Below are 20,750 nucleotides of genomic sequence, written 5' to 3'. Positions count from 1 at the left end.
GAAAATGGATTTTATATGCGTAGTGTTAAAATAAGTTTGTTATAGAAATATTATTTTAATTTCTGTTGTTAACTTAAACTTAAAAGTAGCTGATACAAATATGCTTGTGTTAAAATGCCTGCTTGGTTGGGATAATGTCCCAAAAACGCATGATGAAGACCTGCTACTAATATTCCAACTATCAGCACTCATATTCTGTAAAAAGCCCAATAACTAAAAAATAAAGATAAGAATAGACTAAAAGCAGAACCAACAAATATACATGCTCTAAAAAGGCAGACCCAAAGAAGACCCAAGCTAAACACTTTTAAAAACATGCAAACTAGTTTTTTTTAAAGTCTAAATCTAGAACAGATGATGCAAAGAAACAGTATTTTAAAAGTGTTTCCAAAAAGAGCGTGTGCACCTGGATGAGTGCCAAGACGCACCTGACCGTAATTTTTCCTTTACTATATTTGTCTCCTATTGTCCTTTATTAAACTTTTAAATTTTACTAAGAAAAGAAACCGTATTTTTCACAATCATTTAGGGATCTAAATTGAGAGGGATCCTCCGTTCTCTCCTTGATTCCAGGCTTTGAACTGGCCACGAGAGGGAGTTTCCCCTTGGTTTAACCATGGGGCAATTGCAATAGAAGGGTGAGGATGAGCTGGCGCTGCGGGCCGGGCTCAGTTTCTCCCTGGGGACGGCAAACGCCGCCAGGTACCGAGCGATGCCCCCGGCAGTGCCTGTGCCGCGCCCGCCGGATCCAGCAGCGCTGGGAGCTCCAGGAGCAGCTCAGCGCCTGCTCCGCGCTCGGCCCTGCGAGCCCGGCCCGGAGCGGGGGCTCCGGACACATCCCCGTGCTGGGGCAGAGCCGCTGCTCGGCCCGGGCATCCTTTATCCCCCTGGGGCGGCTGCCGGCGCCGAGGGCACAGTCCTGGCTCCGAGGCTGAACCCTGCTGCTTTACCGCTCGTTCTCTTGCCACGATTTGTGCCATAATAAATTCAAAGAATTCCCCCCAGTCGTGTCCCTTTATACCAGTGACCGGTGAGAGATTTCTGCCTGGCCTTTGCCGATCCTCGAGCCTTTCCTGCTGTGTTCTGTTGCCTGCCCAGGGGCAGGAGCAGAGGCTCAGAGCGCTTTTGCTGGCACCGGGCACCTGGCCTGGCCCAGCCCAGCCCAAGAATCCCTGCGAGAATTCACTGTAGGAGCTCTCATCCCAGAAACTCTCCTCCCCGCCCACCCCGCGCCGTCAGGCGGAGCTACGACTCTTTCTAACCACTGTTTTTGGGAGAGGAAATGGAAACTTCCTGACACGACGTCACCTCTCTCCTCCCCGCCTCGTCCCCGCCCCTCGCTCCTTTTCGGCGCTCGTTTTAGTCAACCGAAACAATAGGTCACACGCACACCGGATTTAAAATGAGGCAGCAGAGGCCGGGAGCGGAGCGGCGGTGGCGGGCGCTACGTTCGTGGCATTGCGGAGTGCGGCGAGGCAGCGGCGGAGCTCGGAGGCGGCTCCAGCCCAGGTGGGACCGCGGTCGGTGCTGCCCCAGCTCGGGGCTCGCTGCGGGCGGAGGGGGCCGCGCTGAGGGCGGGGGGGTTCTGGCGAACTCCTGGTGCCGGCATCCCCCGTGTGCCCCCTGCGCTGGGATGGCAGCCGAGGGAGCGGCTGCTCGCGCTCTCCTCCGTGCCCGGATGGCCGGCATGGAGCTGCTGCCGCGGCAGCGATGGCTCATCGCGGCTGCTCTCGCTAGGACGGAGGCGGCTGCTCCGTGCCCGGCACCGTTCCCGCCCGTGCGGCACCGGGCTCGGGGCCGCTGCTCGGGCGGGAGGTGTCCGTGCCCGACTCGGGGCTGGCACGGCATGAACTTGAACCCAGTGCCTCAGAGCCCAAAGCGCTGCAGGCGCCGAGTGCGGGCACCAAGCAGCGCACGCAGCCTGCTCCGGGGCCGAGGCTTCTCAGCGCTGCTCTCTCTGAAAAATGAGATTCACTTTCCTGCTAAAACTTAGAAGGTTTAATGGAAAGACTGTAGGAGACAGAAATAAAGGGTTGAAAAAGGCCGAGTACTTGGCATTCAGCTAAGAGCACACTTTTGGCTTTGGAGATACCCCTTTAAATACTTTTTGACGGTACATCAACCTGTTGCATATTCATAGATCTTACACATATTCATATTTTCCTATAAACTTCTCTGCATAATGCAGGAACTATTTTATATAGCCTCTCCTTGGGGTCTGCTTTTATAGGGCTTTCATGTTTCTTGACTGTGGTTTTGCTCTATTTCACTTTCATTTTGTGCCTTGTTATACTTCAGACGGCAGATGCTGGTAAGAGGCATATCAATAGCACCGTCCGCATTACATGTGCACTGGATTTTAACCCGACGAAACAGACATTTCACTCATACCTATATCAGCTACCACTACTAAAATGTTTAAGTTTTTCTTAAGAGCAGAAATAAAAGCAAGGTTATTTTAACATTATATTATTAATATTTGCAAAAAAAGGCCAATATAATATATAATAATAACACCTCTGTGCCAGGAGCCGCTCCGTGTGCCCAGGCAGGAGCCGCAGCGGCCGTGCCGGCGCTCGGTGTGCCCGGGCTCCGAGGCGCCGGGGCAGGGAATCATGCGGGGCACAATGGTGAGCAGCCCGGGGCTGCTGCTTCTCGCCCCTCGGCAGGCGGACTCCGAGCCGCAGCTGCCCCGGGCCAGCAGCAGCCGGCAGCTCGCAGGCGCTCTCAGCGCCCGGCCCGGCACGGAGCTGGGCTGCAGCGGCTGCAGAGCCACAGGGGCCGCGGCTGCGGCCACCGCAGAGCTGCCGGGGGCTGCGCTTGTCTCCGCACCTGCTGCCGCACCTCTGGGCAGCGGCGACAGCGCAGCCACAGCTGCCACCGCCCTCCTGAGCCCCCGCACGGCCGGCACCAGCAGCGACCTCTCACCGTGTCCCTTTCAGGGTGCCATCAGCGCGGCTGCAAAGCTGTTCCCGAGGCCAAGCTCCCAAAGGATCTTCAAAAAGCACTCCTGATGTCTCCGCAGGAAGATGCTGTTTTTTCCGGGCAGAGAGATGGCGCCTGTGAGCAGGGGAAGAGTGAATTCTACTCCATGACTAGAGTTGCTAATGAGCCCCAGCATCTCCAGGAGGGACCAGCAGCCGCAGTTCCACACGTGCCTGGGGCCCAAGAAGCCTCTTGGCATAAGCAGGGGGATGCCACTTGTGAGCGTGCAGTGAGTGCAGATGTGGAGAATGGATTCTGCACCAGGGATGGGAGTGTGAGGGAGCCCCTGGCTCCCCAGGGTACAGCAGCAATGGGCAATGAACACAAAAGGAACCTCAGAAGATTCCTGGGTGAGTAGAGGGCCACCCCTGTGGCCTCTAGGCAGGGGCCCGTGTCCCCTCCCAAGGCCAGGGCTGGCAGGGGTGTGGCTGTTTCCCGATGTCTGGAAGAGGCCTCGTGCTCTGCTGGGCCCCGTCCGTGGCTGGAAGCAAGAGCCCCAGCTGCCCCCAAGGCTGTGCAGTTCTCCTGCTGCAGCCTGTGCCCACAGCTGTGTCCCTGCCTGTGCCCACAGCTGTGTCCCTGCCTGTGGCCAGGCTCTTGGCTCTCTGGCTGCCAGCTGAGGGAGGCCCACACTGCCTCAGGGCTCCCTGCTCTGCTCCCTGGCCGTGGGCTGAGCAGATTGCAGGGCCGGCTCTGCTTCTGGCAGCCAGCAGCTCTTTCCTGTTCCAGGTGAACGGTTCAGGTGCCATCCCGTGGGCACGGCGGTGCTGATTCTGCTGCTCCTGGTGCTGGTGCTGGCTTTGGGGGCGGCCTTGGCTGTGCTGGCAGGTAAGGGAGGGGCAGCAGCCTGGGCCCAGCCCCTCGGGGCAGAGCGGGCTCCCTGCTCCCTGCACAGGGGAATCCTCAGAGCTTCTCCTCTTCCCCCTGCAGCACCACAGCTTCCAGTCACACCTGCGACTCCGCTGTTGGTTCTGGGCTGTCCCCATGGCTGGGTTGGGTACAAGGGGGTCTGCTACTACTTCTCACGGGATTACAGCACGTGGGATCAGGGTCAGGAGCGGTGCTCCGAGCTCAATGCCTCCCTGGCCATTGCCCAGGATGAGGAGGCCATGGTGAGTGAGGGGCTGCGGGCGGTGTGGGGTGGCTGAGGGCAGCCTGGGGGCGCTCCTGGGCCGGGCTCGGTGCTCGCAGGGCCGGGGCTGCAGCCCTGGGCCGGGGCCTTGCAGGGAAGGAGCCCCGGCGTGCGGGGGCAGCCCCGGGCACGTGTCCCCCCGAGGGGCCGGGGCAGCTCCCACTCCTCTCTCCTGGGCAGGATTTGCTCTTCCGCCTCTTTGGGAACGGCGATTTCTGGCTCGGGCTGCGCAGACGGGGCGAGCGCCTGCACTGGGGGGACGGCAGCAGCTACAGCTCCCGGTGAGTGCCGGGGAGCCGGGCAGGGCCTGCGGGCACAGGGGCACAAGGGCTTCCCCTGGCAGCCAGCGCTGCCTCTGCTCCTCCCTGCAGGGTTCCTGTCCTCGGCAGTTCCCAGTGTGTGTACCTGGCTGATGAGACATTGAAGAGTGAGAACTGCTCACATCGCCGGCCGTATGTCTGCAGCAAGGCCCAAGCTCCCCAGTGACAGGGGCTGCACAAAGGACCTTCTCCACGCTGGGCAGTGCCAGCTTCACCTCTGAGCCCAGCACAGCGCTGTCCTTCCTCAGCTGCGCCCTGTGCCTTGCACTTCCTCTCAGGGTCACCTCAGTGCCTCTGCATCCCCAGTGCCAGCGCTGGGCTGGGGCTGCAAAGGAAAAGTCTCTGCAATCCATCCTGCCACCGATGCTGCCTGCAGTGAGTGCATTGTCCTCATTATGTGTGGGAAATATGGCTCACTATTTGCACTTTTTATAAGAGTTTATTAAGAGTTGAAATCCTGATCTGCGATGCCTGTCTTTCCACGTGGTCAAGTGAAACTATTTTTTCTATCTCTATGTAGTGTTTCATTTTAGATCTACTTGTACATTTATGCGAGTTCTTAAGAATTGCCATGTAACTTAAAGTTACATATTGTTTTGGGTTTTTATAACTTTTGAATTGTCTTCAAGACATTTTGCACTTTCAACGAGTATATTTCATGTTTCCTTGTTGTTCTATATTTTTGTATTTTAACTCCCTGAAATTGAGGGTCAATAAATACTTTTGTTTGCCATGCCCTTGTTTCTGTTATCTTGTCATTTTGATACGGATGTCCCTGAATGTGGGAAATCACTTAATTATTTTACACCATTTTCTGAGTTAATTACAAATGAAAAAATCATTTCCACATTTCACAGTCTCTATTATGTTACAGTCTGAGAGTATCTATTATACCTATTTATTAAAGCTATTATTTTCTTTTCCTATTAGTCATTTGTCTCAAACAATTAGCTCTAATTTTTGATTCTGATAATCTGCTCTTCTCAAAAAAAAAATTAATGAATCATACCAGCATCTGTTGATGTGAGCAAGGACAGTGGGAACAGAAGGAAAAAATCTCAGGTTTTCTTTAGCCACACTTATTTGGAATGGACAAAATGGGATCACTGAGGTCTGATGTGCCTTTTTTACTCCCATCTACCGTGCCCATGGGGTTGCTATTCACAGCAGGTGGATCTTAGTTGTGAGTACAGAGGCCAACTCAGTCTTACCTTCTGGTTCCCATTGCATTAAAAGACAGCTGAGCAATGACAGAGGTCTGGGGTGCCTTTCTTGCCCCCACCTTGCCATGCCTATGGGGTTGCTGCCCACAGCAGGGCTATGGAATCTTCTCAATGGTGAACACAGGGGCCAACCTGGTCTTGCCCTCTATTTTTTTTTTTCACTCTTCTTGTTGGTCCTTAAGGAAACTGCCCCAATACCTCTGATGGTTCCCTGTGTACTTCCCCTCAACAGATGCTTGTGATTCTCATCTATTAAAACAGGACAATTACATCAATAAACAATACAGGTCAAACTCCTCACCCAAAGTGTTAGCCAAACAATCTTCAAGCTGGCTGGAAGTTCAACTCCACTTTTCGGACATCTTCAGTCTTTGGTTCTCTCTCATGCTCTGCATGTTACAGTCTATTCTTTGGGTTCTCTCACCAGCCTTTAATTCTGTTGCTGTGAGTCCCTCTCGCTCTGTGCTTGGCACAGCCCATTCTGCCCTCAGGTAGAAGGATCCTTCCAAGCCCAAGGGATTTCTGAAGCAGTCCCAGCCTGCAGCCCCTGGGTGCCTTCAGGCCATCCATCCAAAAGGAAAAGTGACTTCTGGACCCTGCGAGAGCCCAGTGATCTGTTGGCAGCAGAAATCAGAAATGGAGAAGGTGATTCCAGCTCTGCTGGGTGCTGTTCCTCCCCATTAGACAGGAGAGGATCAAGCACATTCCATCAGCCTTTGCTTCCTCAGGGCATGAAATCCCTGAGGAGACAAGGCCACCTCAGGGCATCAGATCCCACCTGAGAGAAGGAAATGCTAAAAACCTCACCATGGTCTCAGCCACTAAAATGAGGAACTTTTTTTGTGGGTCCCCAATACCATTTCCAACAAAGCCCAGCTGGTGCTGAAAATTGCATTCACATTCAGGGGGCAAAACCAATAAGGAGTCACAGACATCTGAGTTAAAATGAGGGTTCCATAAAAGTAAAATTTCTCTTTGTTTTCAACAGAGGCACATTTTCATCTTTTAAGCCCAAATCTTCTCTGACACACAAAAGAACATAAAATACAGAAACATTTTACTTCAAACTTGAAACATTTGATTTTTGGGAATTCTACTTTTACATGAAGTGTGGCTGGATGAACACTACTGAAGCACACAAATACTAAGACTCCTACTGCAAACTGCAGAAATTACTGAAAATTCTCTTCTACTGGCAGTAAGACATGTCTAAAGGTTTCTTTGTATGGAGAATAGCTGCAATGAATGGTTTCAACATCAAAATCAACTGGAAAATGATGATTTCCAAGTAAAGTGTTAAAAAATGAACGCTGTGTTATAGATATATACTATAGTATTATTGGCATTTGGCAAATATTAAATGGATTCTATATGTGTGGTGTTAAAGTGGCTTTGCTATAAACATATAGTTACTGTTTCTGTTGCTAACTAAAACTTAGAAATAGCTGATCTAGATCTGCTTGTGTTAAAATGCCTGCTTGGTTGAGATAATATCCAAGGAATATATGATGCCAACTATCAGCACTCATCTTCTGAAGGCAGTGTGGACCCCAGCTCAAGAATTGAAGGTGATGATAAAATGGACTAAAACCACAACCAAGAAATGTGCATGCTCTAAATGCACAGGACACGAGGAAGAGCCATGCAAAACAGTTCTTGGGGCATGTAAACTACTTTGGGAAAAAATTTACACCAGGCTGATGCAGTGGAAATGCTATAGAAGTGTGTTTCCAAACCAGCAGGTGTTGGGGAAAAGTTTACATATGCACCAGGCTGCTGCAATAGAAATGCTATATAATTTGTGTTTCCAAACTAGCAGGTGTGCTCCACGCTGAGGGCCAAGACACACCCAGCTATAACCTCTGCTTTGTTGTCTTTGTCTCCTATTAAACTCCTTTATTAAACTGTTATATTTTACCAGGAGAGGGAACAGTGTTTTTTCAGGTATTTTCTGAGTCATGTTTTCAAGATTATAAACAGAAACTAAAATGTCTGAGGGCAAGAGAGCATTACAGTGAGTAAGAGTTTGACATGGGAAGAATTTAGGGAAGTGACACAAAAGCTTTTTATCTAATTGAAAGTCTGTTGAACCACTAAGCAGCTGAATATGCCTTTGTGAAAGATACTGTTAAAACCAAAGGAACCCGTGAATTTCCTCTTTCCCGTCTGGCACAGAGTGAGGTACCACAGCCGGGCGGGCGCTGCCACAGGCCCGGGCTGGGCCCCTTCCCCATCCCAGCCCCGCTGCCGGGCAGGGAGAGGGGGATGCTGCGGGCCGGATGGAGCCGGCCTTGCTCTCATCTCACTGCTTGTTACAGCCCCAGCCCGGCCCAGCCGAGCCCCGGCAGCAGCCCCAGGCCAGCATCGGGATTTTACCGCAGAGAAGCGGCCGCAGCCAGCGGGCAGGGCAAGGAGAAGCCGCCCCTGTCCCAGCCAGCCCAGCCCCGAGCGCTGCTGCTGCTGTTGCTGGTGCTGCTGCTGCTGTTGCTGCTATTGCTGCTCTGGTGCTGCTGCTGCTGCTGCTGGTGCTGCTGCTGCTGCTGGTGCTGGTGCTGGTGCTGCTGCTGCTGCTGCTCTGGTGCTGGTGCTGGTGCTGGTGCTGCTGCTGCTGGTGCTGCTGCTGGTGCTGCTGCTGCTGGTGCTGCTGGTGCTGCTGCTGGTGCTGCTGGTGCTGCTGGTGCTGCTGCTGCTGGTGCTGCTGGTGCTGCTGGTGCTGAGCTCCGGCCGGGCTGATCAGATCGGAGCCGCTCCCCAGCCGCAGCTCGGGGTCTGGAACGGGGTCAGGGCAAACATCTGCGGGCTCCAAGCAGCACAAAAACCCTTTCAGTGCTTCAGTACTAACTCGAGTGAGAGAGAAGAACAAGATGAAAACGTGTAAAAGAACAGCATGAAAACATCACGGCCAGTGAGGAGGAAGTTAAGTCCCAGATGGGAGGGACGAGGAGATGCCTTGATTTTAAAGCTGAAATCCTCTTATAAGCTATGAAGAAAAGGCACTTTTCTCCTGTAACGCATAAAACTCTGGGGAGATGAAGGGTTCAAATGGATATCCAACAAAGGCCTCCACACTAAAGTAAGCAGATGCTAAAGTATCTGTAATGCCCTGCCTACCAGCCCAGGAGGACACTTGTTCTGAGGACAAGCTGTGTTCCCACTAAAGGCTGAGGCAAAGAAGGCATTGAGCACCTCTGCCTTCTCTTCACCTGCAGTTACTAAGTTCCTTACTGCATCCAAAAGAGAGCAAAAGCTGGTCTTACCCTTCCTTTTACCATTAATATATTTGTAAATACAGTTTTGGTTTTTTTTTTTTTTTATTCTATACAAAAGTTGTCAAATAAAGTTCAAACTGAGCTTTGGCCTCCCTAATTCTTTCCCTACATACCCTAGCAGCCCCCTTAAATACTTCCTGAGAAACCTGACCATCCTTCCAAAGCTGATACATCCTCCTTTTATTCCTAAGGTCCTTCAAACCCTCATTCCCCATCCAAGCTGGATGTTTGCATCGTAGAGGTTCTTTACTGGCAAACAGGGACAGCCTGTTCTTGTGATATCAAGATCTCTGTTTTGAAGCACACCCACCTTTCCTGGATTCCTTTAAGGGCTGCTTCCCAAGGGACTTTCTGAGTAAGTATCCTAAACAGGTCAAAATCTGCCCTCAGGAAGTCTAACATAAAAACTTTATGAGAAGTTGCTCAAACTTCAAAGTAAGAAGAGTAATCCCATACTGCCAGGAGAAAATCTCTGTTCCCAGGGATGAAGATGATTTTAGAAATAAATAAAAGAACTTTTGCCTTTAACCAGCTCATATTTAAAACCATACCCCATAGGTCAACATGACTCATAAACAAGCTGTAGGCAGGATGTAGAAAAAGAGAGAAGCTTCATGATAAATCTCCCCCAGGCAGCTGCTATTTGTGACCAAATTAGGAACCAGGAGAAAACTCTTTCCTCTTGTGGAGAAGTCTCCACAACATTAACAAGAGGGACTTCTCTCCCTAAATGAACTGAAGAAAGACTTTTTAGAGGTAGTAAACTAACTGGAAATGTTTGGTTTTGTTTCTTTACATTGTCAGGGTAAAAGAAAAAGTTGTGGGAGGAGGAGAAGTATTCTAAAGCGTTTGCTTTAATTCTTGCCACTTGTTTCCTTATAATTACTATTTTTAAAATTTTCTTTATACCCTTTTAAAGTTTTAACCTGCTTTACCTTTCTCCCAACCCTGTCTCACAGCAGCAGGAATGAGTGCACTAGTGATTGATCAGCACCAAAACCACTGCACAGGGCACTGTAAGACTTGGCTTTTTCAGGGAGAGGAGGGAGGAGCAGAATCTAACCAAAGCTTTGCCAACTTTGTGTCCTCTCACAGAGAATAAAACAAAAGTGACTACACTGTTATGAATGAGGTCTCAATATGTCTAATTTAATAAACCACAAAATTAGAATTTAGCACCAATTTTAACCGAGCAGCAATTTTATATAAAATTATATAATATAATCAATATAATATATAATAAAATATATAATATAATCAAATATAATCAAGCAGATATAAAACAATTTGGCAGTGGTTCGGATAAAGCATAAGCAAAACCGATTGATCAGGGTACAGAGAGGGTTTTTCTCACCGCACCTCACGGACAAAAGGCAAAAGGATCCAAACACAACTTATATACTGTATGCTAACACATACTCAAAAATAATTTCCTGTAAATCCTCTCCTCTTTTCAGTTATTGAAATCTGTGTCACTGCACTGCACAGTGCATGCTCCACCTGTTGCTGAGGGGTCTTTTGGCCTTTTGGGGGTCTCTTCAGAGGAAGGCTCACTGTCTTCCTCACTGCCCTCTGAATAGCCTGACAGGTTGGGCATGTGCAATAAGTTTTTTGCTATGTAAGTCAGCATTACGTTCCAACTACTCGTTATTATTTCATAGCTAAGACTGGTATTTCAAATTCTACACTTGGAATCATCCCAAGTTTGCTCATCCCAAGACCAATTCTTTTATAGGATATTGTTTCTCTCAATAGTCCATCCTGTATCCTACTTTCTCATGAACATCTGAGAATATCTGTTTCATGACACTAATTACATATCCTTTTCCTCTATTACTTTTTAACAAATATTTTCTAAAATATTGATATAGTTACAATTATTAGCATGAATCATATCCATTCAGCACAATTTCTCCCATTATCTCTTTTGATCATATTGATTCATGCTTTTTATTAAAAGACTGAATCTCAGTATCTTCTACATCCCCAGAAATCCAGGTTTTCACATTCCCTCATTTCTCTTTTTGATTAAATTTAATATGTGGTATTTTCACTTACATAACACAGGAGATAAAAAATGGTCTAGGCAACAATTCCAATAATGAGTCCAGCTAGTATAAGCCACCAGATTTCCCCAAAGGGGTTCCAACTTTTAACAGGTACAATTTGCTTCTTTGATCAACACTTTTCCATTGTTTTTTGGTTTTAGACAGCATTTAGATGTGTTATATTTTTCACAAACTCCTCCTTTTTCAGCCATTACATAGTCCAAGGACAACCTGCTCTGATAGACTGTTACTAGCAGGTGCATGCTTTGTTGGGTGGCTGTTTTGTTCAAACTGACCTCAATTACCTTTTGCAGTCTTATCAACTGATTTAACATATAGTTTGGAGTTCTGTATTCCCCAGATCTGTTTTGAGCCCAAAGAGCGGGATCATGAATGTTTATGATCCTTTCTGAGTGCCATTCATTTTCACTCCATTGATAGCTGCCCCTAATCAAAAGGTTTAGGTTTGCCTTGTTTTTGCCCATGGCTTTATCAAGTGGGGCTTTCTCCAGTGGATTTCCCTTGGACCAGGGCAGGGTGCAGGAGGAGGGTTGGATAACTCCTAACCTACAGGTCCCTTTCCATCTCTGGGATAACTGACTGCACGATCGCTGTCCACAAATCCAATATAGCCCATCAGGGGCCTTCCATGCTCTACTTATATTGTCTGGTTGATTCCAATAGGGATCTCTGTTTTCCATGGAATGGTAAGGGCCAGCTACAGAACTATTATACCAGCACAGATTAATTTGACTGTCCCACTTGCAATCATTTCTCTTTGTTGTTCTCCAATACCCATCGGTTTTGTTTGGCCACGAGGTCATCATTCTATTATCTGAATTTACAATTAAAGTAGATTCACAGGGGGCATGTCTCACCTTTTTGGTATAGTTCTTTCCTTCTCAAGTTACACAAACTGCTCCAAATACCTGGTGACTTAAAGTCCACCCTTCAGGCCATTTTATTGTCTCAGAATTTGGGTGTATTTCCCTTTTTAAAAATGTTCTGGAGCTAGACCTTCACCCCTCCATGACCATCTTTCAGCCATTTGAGTTCCCCTATAAATTCAATCTTGATAAATCCAACTCAGTTGTGATTTTTTGCATTAAGTCTACAAAAAGATTTCTACCTGAAGTGGGCAAATCCCAGTCGCTCTTTTGCTGCCTTCATTGGTTATACAACACCCTTGGATTTTTCCCTTTCTTCTTACCTTGCTGGTTTTGTTCTGAATCTCCCCACTCTGCTCTTTTTGGGAAACAAAGGAATTCTCCCTCTGTGGGGCAGTCAGGGCGTCCATTGGCCCAATCCTAGATTAACTCCCACCCCCAGTAGGCTCAGCCATTCTGTGGCAAGTTTGTAAACTTGTCTGGTTGTAACATTCAGCATCAACAGAGTGATGTACTGCAAAAACAGTCACTGAATTGTGGCCGTCCCACAGGAGTTGGCAGCATTTATTGCAGGGGTTGCAGGTGCTCAGGGTACCAGGATCCATGTCAGGAGCAGGTACCTCAGGAGTCTGGACTCTCCATCTCTCTCACGGCCCCTTGGGCTGCAGCCAAGGGCTGAGATTGTCTTCTTGGGAGCAGAGTTTGTGTCCTGGAACCTCATTGCTGGTACCATTTCTGCTGAGCCAATCTCCACTCTTACCCCTTGGATACACTGAATAGCACAGGATACTATTGCTGTGTGCAGCCCTCAATACAGTGATTATAGCAGAGGATACTATTTCTGTGTGCACCCCTCAGATACAGTGACTCTAGCACAGGATACTATTGCTGTGTGCACCCCTCAGATACAATGATTACAGCACAGGATACTATTGCTGTGTAGCCCACCTGGGTGCAAGGATGATGCACAGGATCCTTACAGTCTGGAGGCACAGCCCTATCGCTTTCCCTGGGTTGACAGCTCTTTTTTTATTAAATAAAAGGGGCTTCAGAGATGTGCCAACCACAGGAAATGTTTTAACACTCTCTTGTATAAAACAAATACTAAAATGATTTAGTCAAGCAATATAAAAAAAATTGTTATAAGATCTAACTTACTGGTTGCTTTTTACTCTGACATTGGGGATAATTACTAAATAATCTTTGCCACCTGTAAACACACCTGCAATGCCAATCTGTAGCAGAAACAAATCTATGGTGTGACTCATAAATTTCCTTCCCCCAACAGCTGTCGGCGATAACACAACTATCTATCACAGAATGGCACACTCTCTCTCTTGCCTGTTCATAGGCTGTTATAGCTAAAACTCATTGGTCTCTGTCTTCTGTTCATTGAACAGCTCCATGAAAGGTTCTATCTCTATTACTTAAAAGTGTTGCTATAAAATCCATGAAAAGGCATGCAATTGTAAGCTAGTCACGTAAGTGATTTAAGCAGGTTAAACAAAGAAGTTGATTTTCCCCTTCTTCTATTTTGGTTACCTTCCCCCACGAGTTAAACTGTACAGACAATACAAGCCCACGGGGCACAGCCTGGGCCATGCCCAGCACACGTCCAGGGGTCTGTTTCTTTCTGGACCCCTGCTGCTGGCATTAGTCCCTGATCCCAGTGTCTCAGGAGACGCTGAATTTGTTCTTTGTGACGTTGTTTGGCCACCAAACACAGCGGGGTTATTCACCCCAATGATTCCAGAATTGATGGCAAGCTGGTGTTTGAGCAAAGGTTAAAATGTTACGAAATTACCAAGTTTTCCATCTGTAGTTACGCTGTTTGTATGTTCCAACTGAGCTCACTACTGTATCAGTGTGTTCACACTCTGGACCAACCCTGATGTTAGGTAACCACAGCGACAATGCTGATACCACCTCTCCTTACAATAGTTACATCCAATGCCTACAATTAGTAGCTTGTATAAAAATTTCTAGTGGACATAAACTATACATTTTAGCCAGCCTTTTGTACCCATTGCACATTTTCCCTCTGCTGTAACACAATTACTTTGATAAACAAAACAAATCACTCATATCAAACACTCACACACATAGTTTGGCCAAACTACATAAAACATATATTCATTACTATAAAAACTTTTACCCCAAATTATTTGCTTTTATGACTTTAAATTGTAATCCAAATCTTGGAATAATAGGCTTCAACAAAATTTTGGCTGCTGCTTGAGTTGTAGCCCGAGCTGCAGGGATGGCCTCTATCCACTGAGTCAATTAATAACAAATAGATATTTCCATCTGCCCACTCTGGGTAATTTGGTAAAATGAATCTGGATCCTTTTAAGTGTCCTGTATACTATATGGCAGCCTCCAGAGGGATGAGTCTTCCACACCTTTTTGTTCACTTTTTAACATGTGAAATGTCCCTGCATTTTTTTTTTTTTCTGATTTCAAATATTCCTATATACCCATACAATTTTAGAAAATGATCACAAAGTGCTCTTTTTCCTCAGTGAGTCTGTCAATGTCTGTCTGGCTAAGGGTTTTAGTCCTACCATCAGGGAGAATCTATTGCCCCCCTTTCAGTTTTTCCACTAACTTCTTTATGGCTGCTAACTCTGCTAAGGAAGATGTATGGTGTTTTATTCTGTGTTTCTGCTTTGCAAAAAGTCATGATTACACTGCTATTTTCCCTCAAGGCAGATTTTTCCTTCACTGTCAGCCAGTTAGGGGAGGTTATCAAGATAGCCTCATATTTTACTACTGTTTTAACTGTTTGTACAACTCATTCAGTTCCTCTAATTGTTTTCCTGTGATCTTTTTTTTATATCAATTTTTGTTTCCTTTTGTTTTTCTTCTATTTTCTCCTTTAATGCTATACTTCTTATATCTATATTTGGGTCATTTCCATTTTCATCTTTCTCAAAACAAAGAAATTTTTCCTATCGAGGACAAATTTGATCTCTATAAGGATAAGGAGCTTGTCCATTGAATCCTTAATTTTTCCCTACCCAGCACATTTTTCTATTTGTAACACACACACCTGTGAAGCTGCTGCGATTGTGACAGGCAGCACTAACACATGAATGTGCCACTAACACAGGGTCCATCTTGTCCCTGACCTTCATAAAGTGATTGTCACAGGGCTCTGAGTCATTTGGATTTTGTTTTGGCACAGTTTGTTTTCTCATTGTTTGCTCTTGCGCTGCTTGTTTTATCATCACTTGTTTCTGCATTGCTTATTCCCTTCCTATTTCTTAACTTTGTTCCATGCAGTTTTATGGTTTTTGCCAGTTGCCAAGGGTATCATAACAAGCACAGTGAAGATAACCAATCCCTGGTGTATTAATCCTTCTCCTTGAATGTTCCTAAGTCCCCTTTCTTTCCAAATTTTTCTAGAAGTGTGTACTACTCCAGAAGCATATTTCAAGTGTGTGTAAATGATCCCTTCCCAATCCTTGAATAGCAATACACAGAATAATGAAAGCCCAGGACGGGCTAAGGGAACCAGATTCCTTTCCTTCTAGTTTATCTCCACTAATTATAGCATTCCCAGATTTTCTTTTCCCATCTATCACTCGAGATGATCCTTCTAGAAATAATTTTTCTCCTCTTTGTAACTCCTGTTCTCTTAGATCTGGACACATTTTTTGTTTGTAACTCTGTGACCTCTGTGCAGTCATGCATCAGTTCCTCCCCTGGAACCCCGTAGAGAAACTGAGCGGGGCTTTTTATATTTGTCATTCTCAGCTCTAATTCAGGGGAGATTATTCTGTATTTCAACTAATGGACTGAAAATGTTACTCTCCTGTTTCACCAAAATACCATACAGTGTCACACATCTCCAGATTACAAATTTTCTTTCATGGGGGAGGAGGGGGGTTTATCCTAATTTCTAGGGCTATTGTTAAATCCCTTGCTAACAAATTATTTCCAGCCTCTGGTAATAACAAGAAGTCATTTACCCCAAATTTTTCGTCTGATTCAATTTGTACTTTTTTTAATCACAGGGACTGGGAATGGTTCTCCCCCAAGTCCAATTACTGAGATGCGTTCCCAACTTAATTTGCATCCTTGGGGTAACTTTCTTATGGTGGTCCTAGAGGGTCCTCTATCTACTAAAAATATTTCCTTATTGTGAGGACCAAGTCTTAATTTCATCAAAGGCTCTTTTGATGTTTCAGTCCTCATTAAATACAGTCCCTGACACCCCTACTCCTCCTGAAAACTCTTTTTATCCTGCTTCCTTTTCCGGCAAAATTTCCACAGGTGTCCCTTCTCATGGCAATAGAAACAGGTGGGTCTCGAGTCATTAGGGGTAGAATTTAGACTACCCTGGTGTCTCAATGCTTTTGTGGATCCTTTGCTGTTAGTAGTCTTCTGCGTTTTTCTCATTGTTTAAAAAACTTCTCTCTCTCTACTCCTTTCTCTTCCTCTATGCTTGATCCTCATATACATACAATCTTTACACATTAACAGTTTCTGCACTTTTTCTACAACTTTCTGTAGCTCTTGCTCTAAATTTAGCAAGTCATCTACTACAACTCTTTGTAGCACTTTTGGTTTGGGATTAAACTGAGGGGAGACCCTCCGTGTGCATAATTTAGGGATCTAAATCGAGAGGAAACCTCCGTTCTCCCCTTGATTCGAGGCTTTGAACTGGCGACAAGAGGGAGTTTCACCTTGGTTTAACCATGGAGCAATTGCAATAGAAGGGTGGGGATGAGCTGGCGCTGCGGGCCGGGCTCAGTTTCTCCCTGGGGACGGCAAACGCCGCCAGGCACCGAGCGATGCCCCCGGCAGTGCCTGTGCCGCGCCCGCCGGATCCAGCAGCGCTGGGAGCTCCAGGAGCAGCTCAGCGCCTGCTCCGCGCTCGGCCCTGCGAGCCCGGCCCGGAGCGGGGGCTCCGGACACATCCCCGTGCTGGGGCAGAGCCGCTGCTCGGCCCGGGCATCCTTTATCCCCCTGCTGCGGCTGCCGGGGCCGAGGGCACAGTCCTGCTTCCGAGGCTGAACCCTGCTGCTTCACCGCTCGTTCTCTTGCCGTGATTTGTGTCATAATAAATTCAAAGAATTCTCCCCAGTCGTGTCCCTTTATACCAGTGACCGGTGAGAGATCTCTGCCTGGCCTTTTCCCGACCCCCGAGCCTTTCCTGCTGTGCTCTGTTGCCTGCCCAGGGGCAGCAGCAGAGGCACAGAGCGCTTTTGCTGGCCCCGGGCACCTGGCCTGGCCCAGCCCAGCCCATGAATCCCTGCGATGATTGAGCCCCAGAAGCTCCTGCCAGAAACTGCAATTCTTTCTAACCACGGCTTTTACGGGGAGGCGCTGGGACCTCACTTGACCTGACTCATGGAATGACCTCTCCCTTCCTTCCCCTCCTGGCCGCTTTCCCTGACTGGTGACTGGTCAAAACTCCTCCCACACCAACATCGGCTCCGTCCTGCGGCGGCCCCGGCCGTGCCCGCTGTGCCTGCCCGGGAGCGGCGGCGGCACCCGGATCCCGGCGAGGCGGCCGCGGAGCTCGGAGGCGCCGAGGGGGGTTCTGGCGAGTTCCTTGTGCCTGCTTCCCCCTGTTCCCCCTGCGCTGAGATCGCCGAGGGAGCCTCTCTAAGAGTTCCATCAGCAGGCCTAAACCATGATACTATAACACTTTTCTTTTACAGCATTTCTAGCCATATGCAGGATTTCCTCTTTCTTTTTGTTGAAAAACAAAAAGCTTATGTATTCTCATGTTGCAACAGTTTGCTCCTGTGAGATTACAATCTTTTTCAGGTTATTACTGGTTATCTATTAGGTACAGGATAAGACACATGAAAGACAGGTTACAGTCAATCCGTACTCCAATTTTGTATTCTCAAGACCAATCATGTCACTGACAAAGGCTCTTGCAGCATGGGAGAACACAAAGATCATGTCCAATGTCTCTTAGGGAATGGAAATAAATGGCCATAGTTCTAAAGTCCCTATGGCTGGAACTCAGGGGCTGTGCTGCCCAGGCAGGAGGAAGCCCAGCAGCTGGGAATGTTGGCCTTGGCATCACTGAATGTCCTTCTGGAAGCCTGGAGCAGGAATAGCTGAAGAGGTCTGGTAGAACACAACATCTGGGTGGTAAATACTGTAGGACAGAAGGCCTCTGTTCAGTTTCCTCTCCAAGTCTCCAGGCACAGCCATGGGCTGGCAGTCCTGCCTCTGTCCCTGTCCTGGCCACCAAGGCTGAGGGGGGACAAGGTCACCTCTCTTCACCCTGGGCCTCGCTTGCTCAGAGGCCATCAATGCCTGATCAGGTGACCCCTTTAAAGCTGCTGATGATAAAACACGTGCACCCCTTCTGCCTCAGTCCATCCATCAGCCAGGCCTTGCCATTGCACACGCACCTGGAGTGCCTCATGTGTGGGACTTGGCCCAGCTGGGACTCAGACTCAGCTGGATTTTACCCCAAAAGAGCCAGGCATTGGTTTCCAGCCCTGGGAATCGTTTGTTTAATTCAGGGCCAGCCTGAGAGTTCCCCCGCGAGCCTTTGGTGTTTTTATGTTAAGTTGCCCAAGTTCTGCTCCCCTGGTGCTTACTTGTTTCCCCCATGTGGTTACAGCTCTAGAATGTTCCACCCCTGAGTGTATCTATTGTTGCTTCCCCTTTGTTTGGGGTCTCTGGATCCTGCCCCTCTTATTGTGCATGGCTTCTCACCTTTTGTTGCTTTCTCACCCTTTATTAAAGTTTTTTCCGGGCAGCTCCATCGAACCCGCTCCTTTTCATTTTCACCACCCTGGCCTGAAGTCAGGGAACCAGAGAGGTTTGTCACAGCCACCCTCACTGTGACACAGAAAAGCCTTTAAAAATATCTTAGTATAATATATTGTATTATCCAGACATTCTTTAGGAGCCAATTCCCCTTTCTGTTTTAAAGATAACAAGCATGTCTCTTGCTATGAACCTGAAGGGAACATCAAAACAAAACAATACATGCAGTGAAACAAGAAACTGACAGTAATCAAGAATAAATCAGATAATTCATGTAATTAATAACACTTGTGAATTTGGATGATTATCAATGTCTTAAATACTACACCATCACCCAGAGCCTGCAGCAGCTGACAAACCTCATTTCAGTGAGGTCCTGGAGATCCATTCCCAGGAAAGGTGTCTAAGCTCACTTTAAAAATAGATCCAGCTCTCCTATTGGCATAGGGTCAAATTGCCAAGGCCAAGAGACTTGAATATAGTTTTGAGGCGGAAAACATCTGGGTTTGTTGGCAATTTTCCAACCAGGCAGAGCCAGGGCCTGGCCAGAGCCCAGACCCTCGGTGGGAGGGTCTCCCTCACATACCTCAAAAACAAATCTCTCAATAGTCACAGCAATGAGATGCCTCAAACACAGCAAACTGCTGGAGTGCTCCTGTGAGAATCACTGGGGCTGTGTCTGATTCCCACAGAGCAGGAGCAGCCTTGCCCTCAGCAGGTCACAGCCCTGTCCCATGAGGATGTGGCACAAAAGGGTCGGAAAGACCACAGGACCTCAGCTCAGATGAGGCTTTTGACAGAGCCCAGAGATCTCATCCTGGAACTCTGAAAACACAGGAAAATCATGAGACAGCCCTGGGTCAGGGCACAGCAACCCTGCTGGAACAAGAGAAGGGACTAAAGGCTGAGCAGGCAGTGCAGGGAACGGCTGCAGACAGCCTGTTCAAAGAGATGCACCTGCAGCTGGAGAGCAAAACAGAGAGATCCCGAAGTGACACCGTGTCTTGTGGATAGTCACACAGAGATATGTCAAAGTTCATGAAAAGCCAGCTATAAATAAGGTAATGGTGTCTTATGAATAATGCCTGTTATAAAAATGAGTGAATTCACATGATGGAACCAATCTATCAGCAGTGACTGTCTCAGGAATTGGAGACAGTATTCTTCCAGCATTCCTGTATCCATACAATGAAACACTGAACAGCTGACAATGGATAACAGCCATAATGTAGAACAACCACCCACTCTCCTGTGTTATCTGTGGGAGATAAAGCAGAAGAGATCACAATCAATGATCCTGTCAGGCAGTGCAGCACTGACACCTGTGCAATCTGTGAGAGGATCAAGGGCCCCACAAACTGTATCTTCTTCTATCCAAAAGCAGGTGTTTATCAGTGTTTCATCACAGCTGCTTCAGTGGGATCTGTCTTATCTCTAGAAGAAAATAACATCTTGCACTGTAAACAAACATACTTAAACAAAATTAACTTAGGGCCTAAAAATGAATTTCAGAGTAATTCAGTGTCACCTCAGTAGAATTAGAGATTTATAGTTATACTGCTGATGCATTATAGTTACATTTTTAATACTGAATAAAAATTGATCTAAATAAAACTTGATTAGAACATGAAACGGCTTAAAGTGAAGGAGACTGAAACTTGACCTCATCAAAGCTGAGCAACGCTCAAACCTGACAGAAATCCACCTCGACATGAATGACTCTTTACAAAATTAACTCAATAGAGTAATAAAACATAGTTTAACATTACTCAGACATAACTTTGCTCAATCTTGCCAACTCTGCAATCCTATTAAAATAAAACATATCTGGACTAACAATTAATATCCTTAAATGTTCTGGGTACTACAATATGTAACTTATTCTGATACTAATAATGCCAGAAGGCACTGAAAATGTGAAGTGGTTGGAACAGCTGCCTGATGGAATTACTGGAGGGATTAGAAAAGTGTGACAAATATATTGACCCTATGTAATTTCACATTGAGGAAAACTCATGGTAGCCACAAATTTTAAGGAACCATAAATTTACTAAGAACTTTTAAAGTGCAATTGTACCTAAAGGAATATCAAGATAGAATTTGGCAAACTGTCCAACAAAGCAGGAGCTTCTCGAGATC

The 20,750-nt window shown here is 47.1% G+C and overlaps 1 protein-coding gene across 1 annotated transcript; it reads left to right on the top strand.

Moving 5' to 3' along the window:
* Positions 1-1,687: 1,687 nt before the first annotated feature.
* LOC128944878 (uncharacterized) lies at positions 1,688-4,865 on the top strand. Its single transcript, XM_054288339.1, has 6 exons — positions 1,688-1,815; positions 2,803-3,335; positions 3,715-3,813; positions 3,916-4,097; positions 4,298-4,398; positions 4,489-4,865. The coding sequence occupies exons 1-6, from the start codon at positions 1,688-1,690 to the stop codon at positions 4,601-4,603; spliced, it is 1,158 nt and encodes a 385-aa protein (XP_054144314.1). The 3' UTR covers positions 4,604-4,865.
* Positions 4,866-20,750: the final 15,885 nt, after the last annotated feature.

The sequence above is a fragment of the Melozone crissalis genome, unplaced genomic scaffold (assembly GCF_028551555.1).
Source record: "Melozone crissalis strain CALT ecotype California unplaced genomic scaffold, PUWL_Pcris_2 ptg000062l_1, whole genome shotgun sequence".
NCBI lineage: Eukaryota > Metazoa > Chordata > Aves > Passeriformes > Passerellidae > Melozone > Melozone crissalis.
The sequence above is the reverse complement of the archived record's forward strand: the minus strand, read 5'-3'. Positions and strand labels throughout refer to the sequence as shown.

Bases quoted from the DNA above. Each gene is read 5' to 3' on its own strand.
- LOC128944878 (XM_054288339.1), top strand. From the start codon at position 1,688: ATGGAGCTGCTGCCGCGGCAGCGATGGCTCATCGCGGCTGCTCTCGCT. The intron at 3,336-3,714 runs GTGAGTAGAGGG...TTCCTGTTCCAG, and splicing joins GAACCTCAGAAGATTCCTGG to GTGAACGGTTCAGGTGCCAT. The intron at 4,098-4,297 runs GTGAGTGAGGGG...TCTCCTGGGCAG, and splicing joins CCCAGGATGAGGAGGCCATG to GATTTGCTCTTCCGCCTCTT.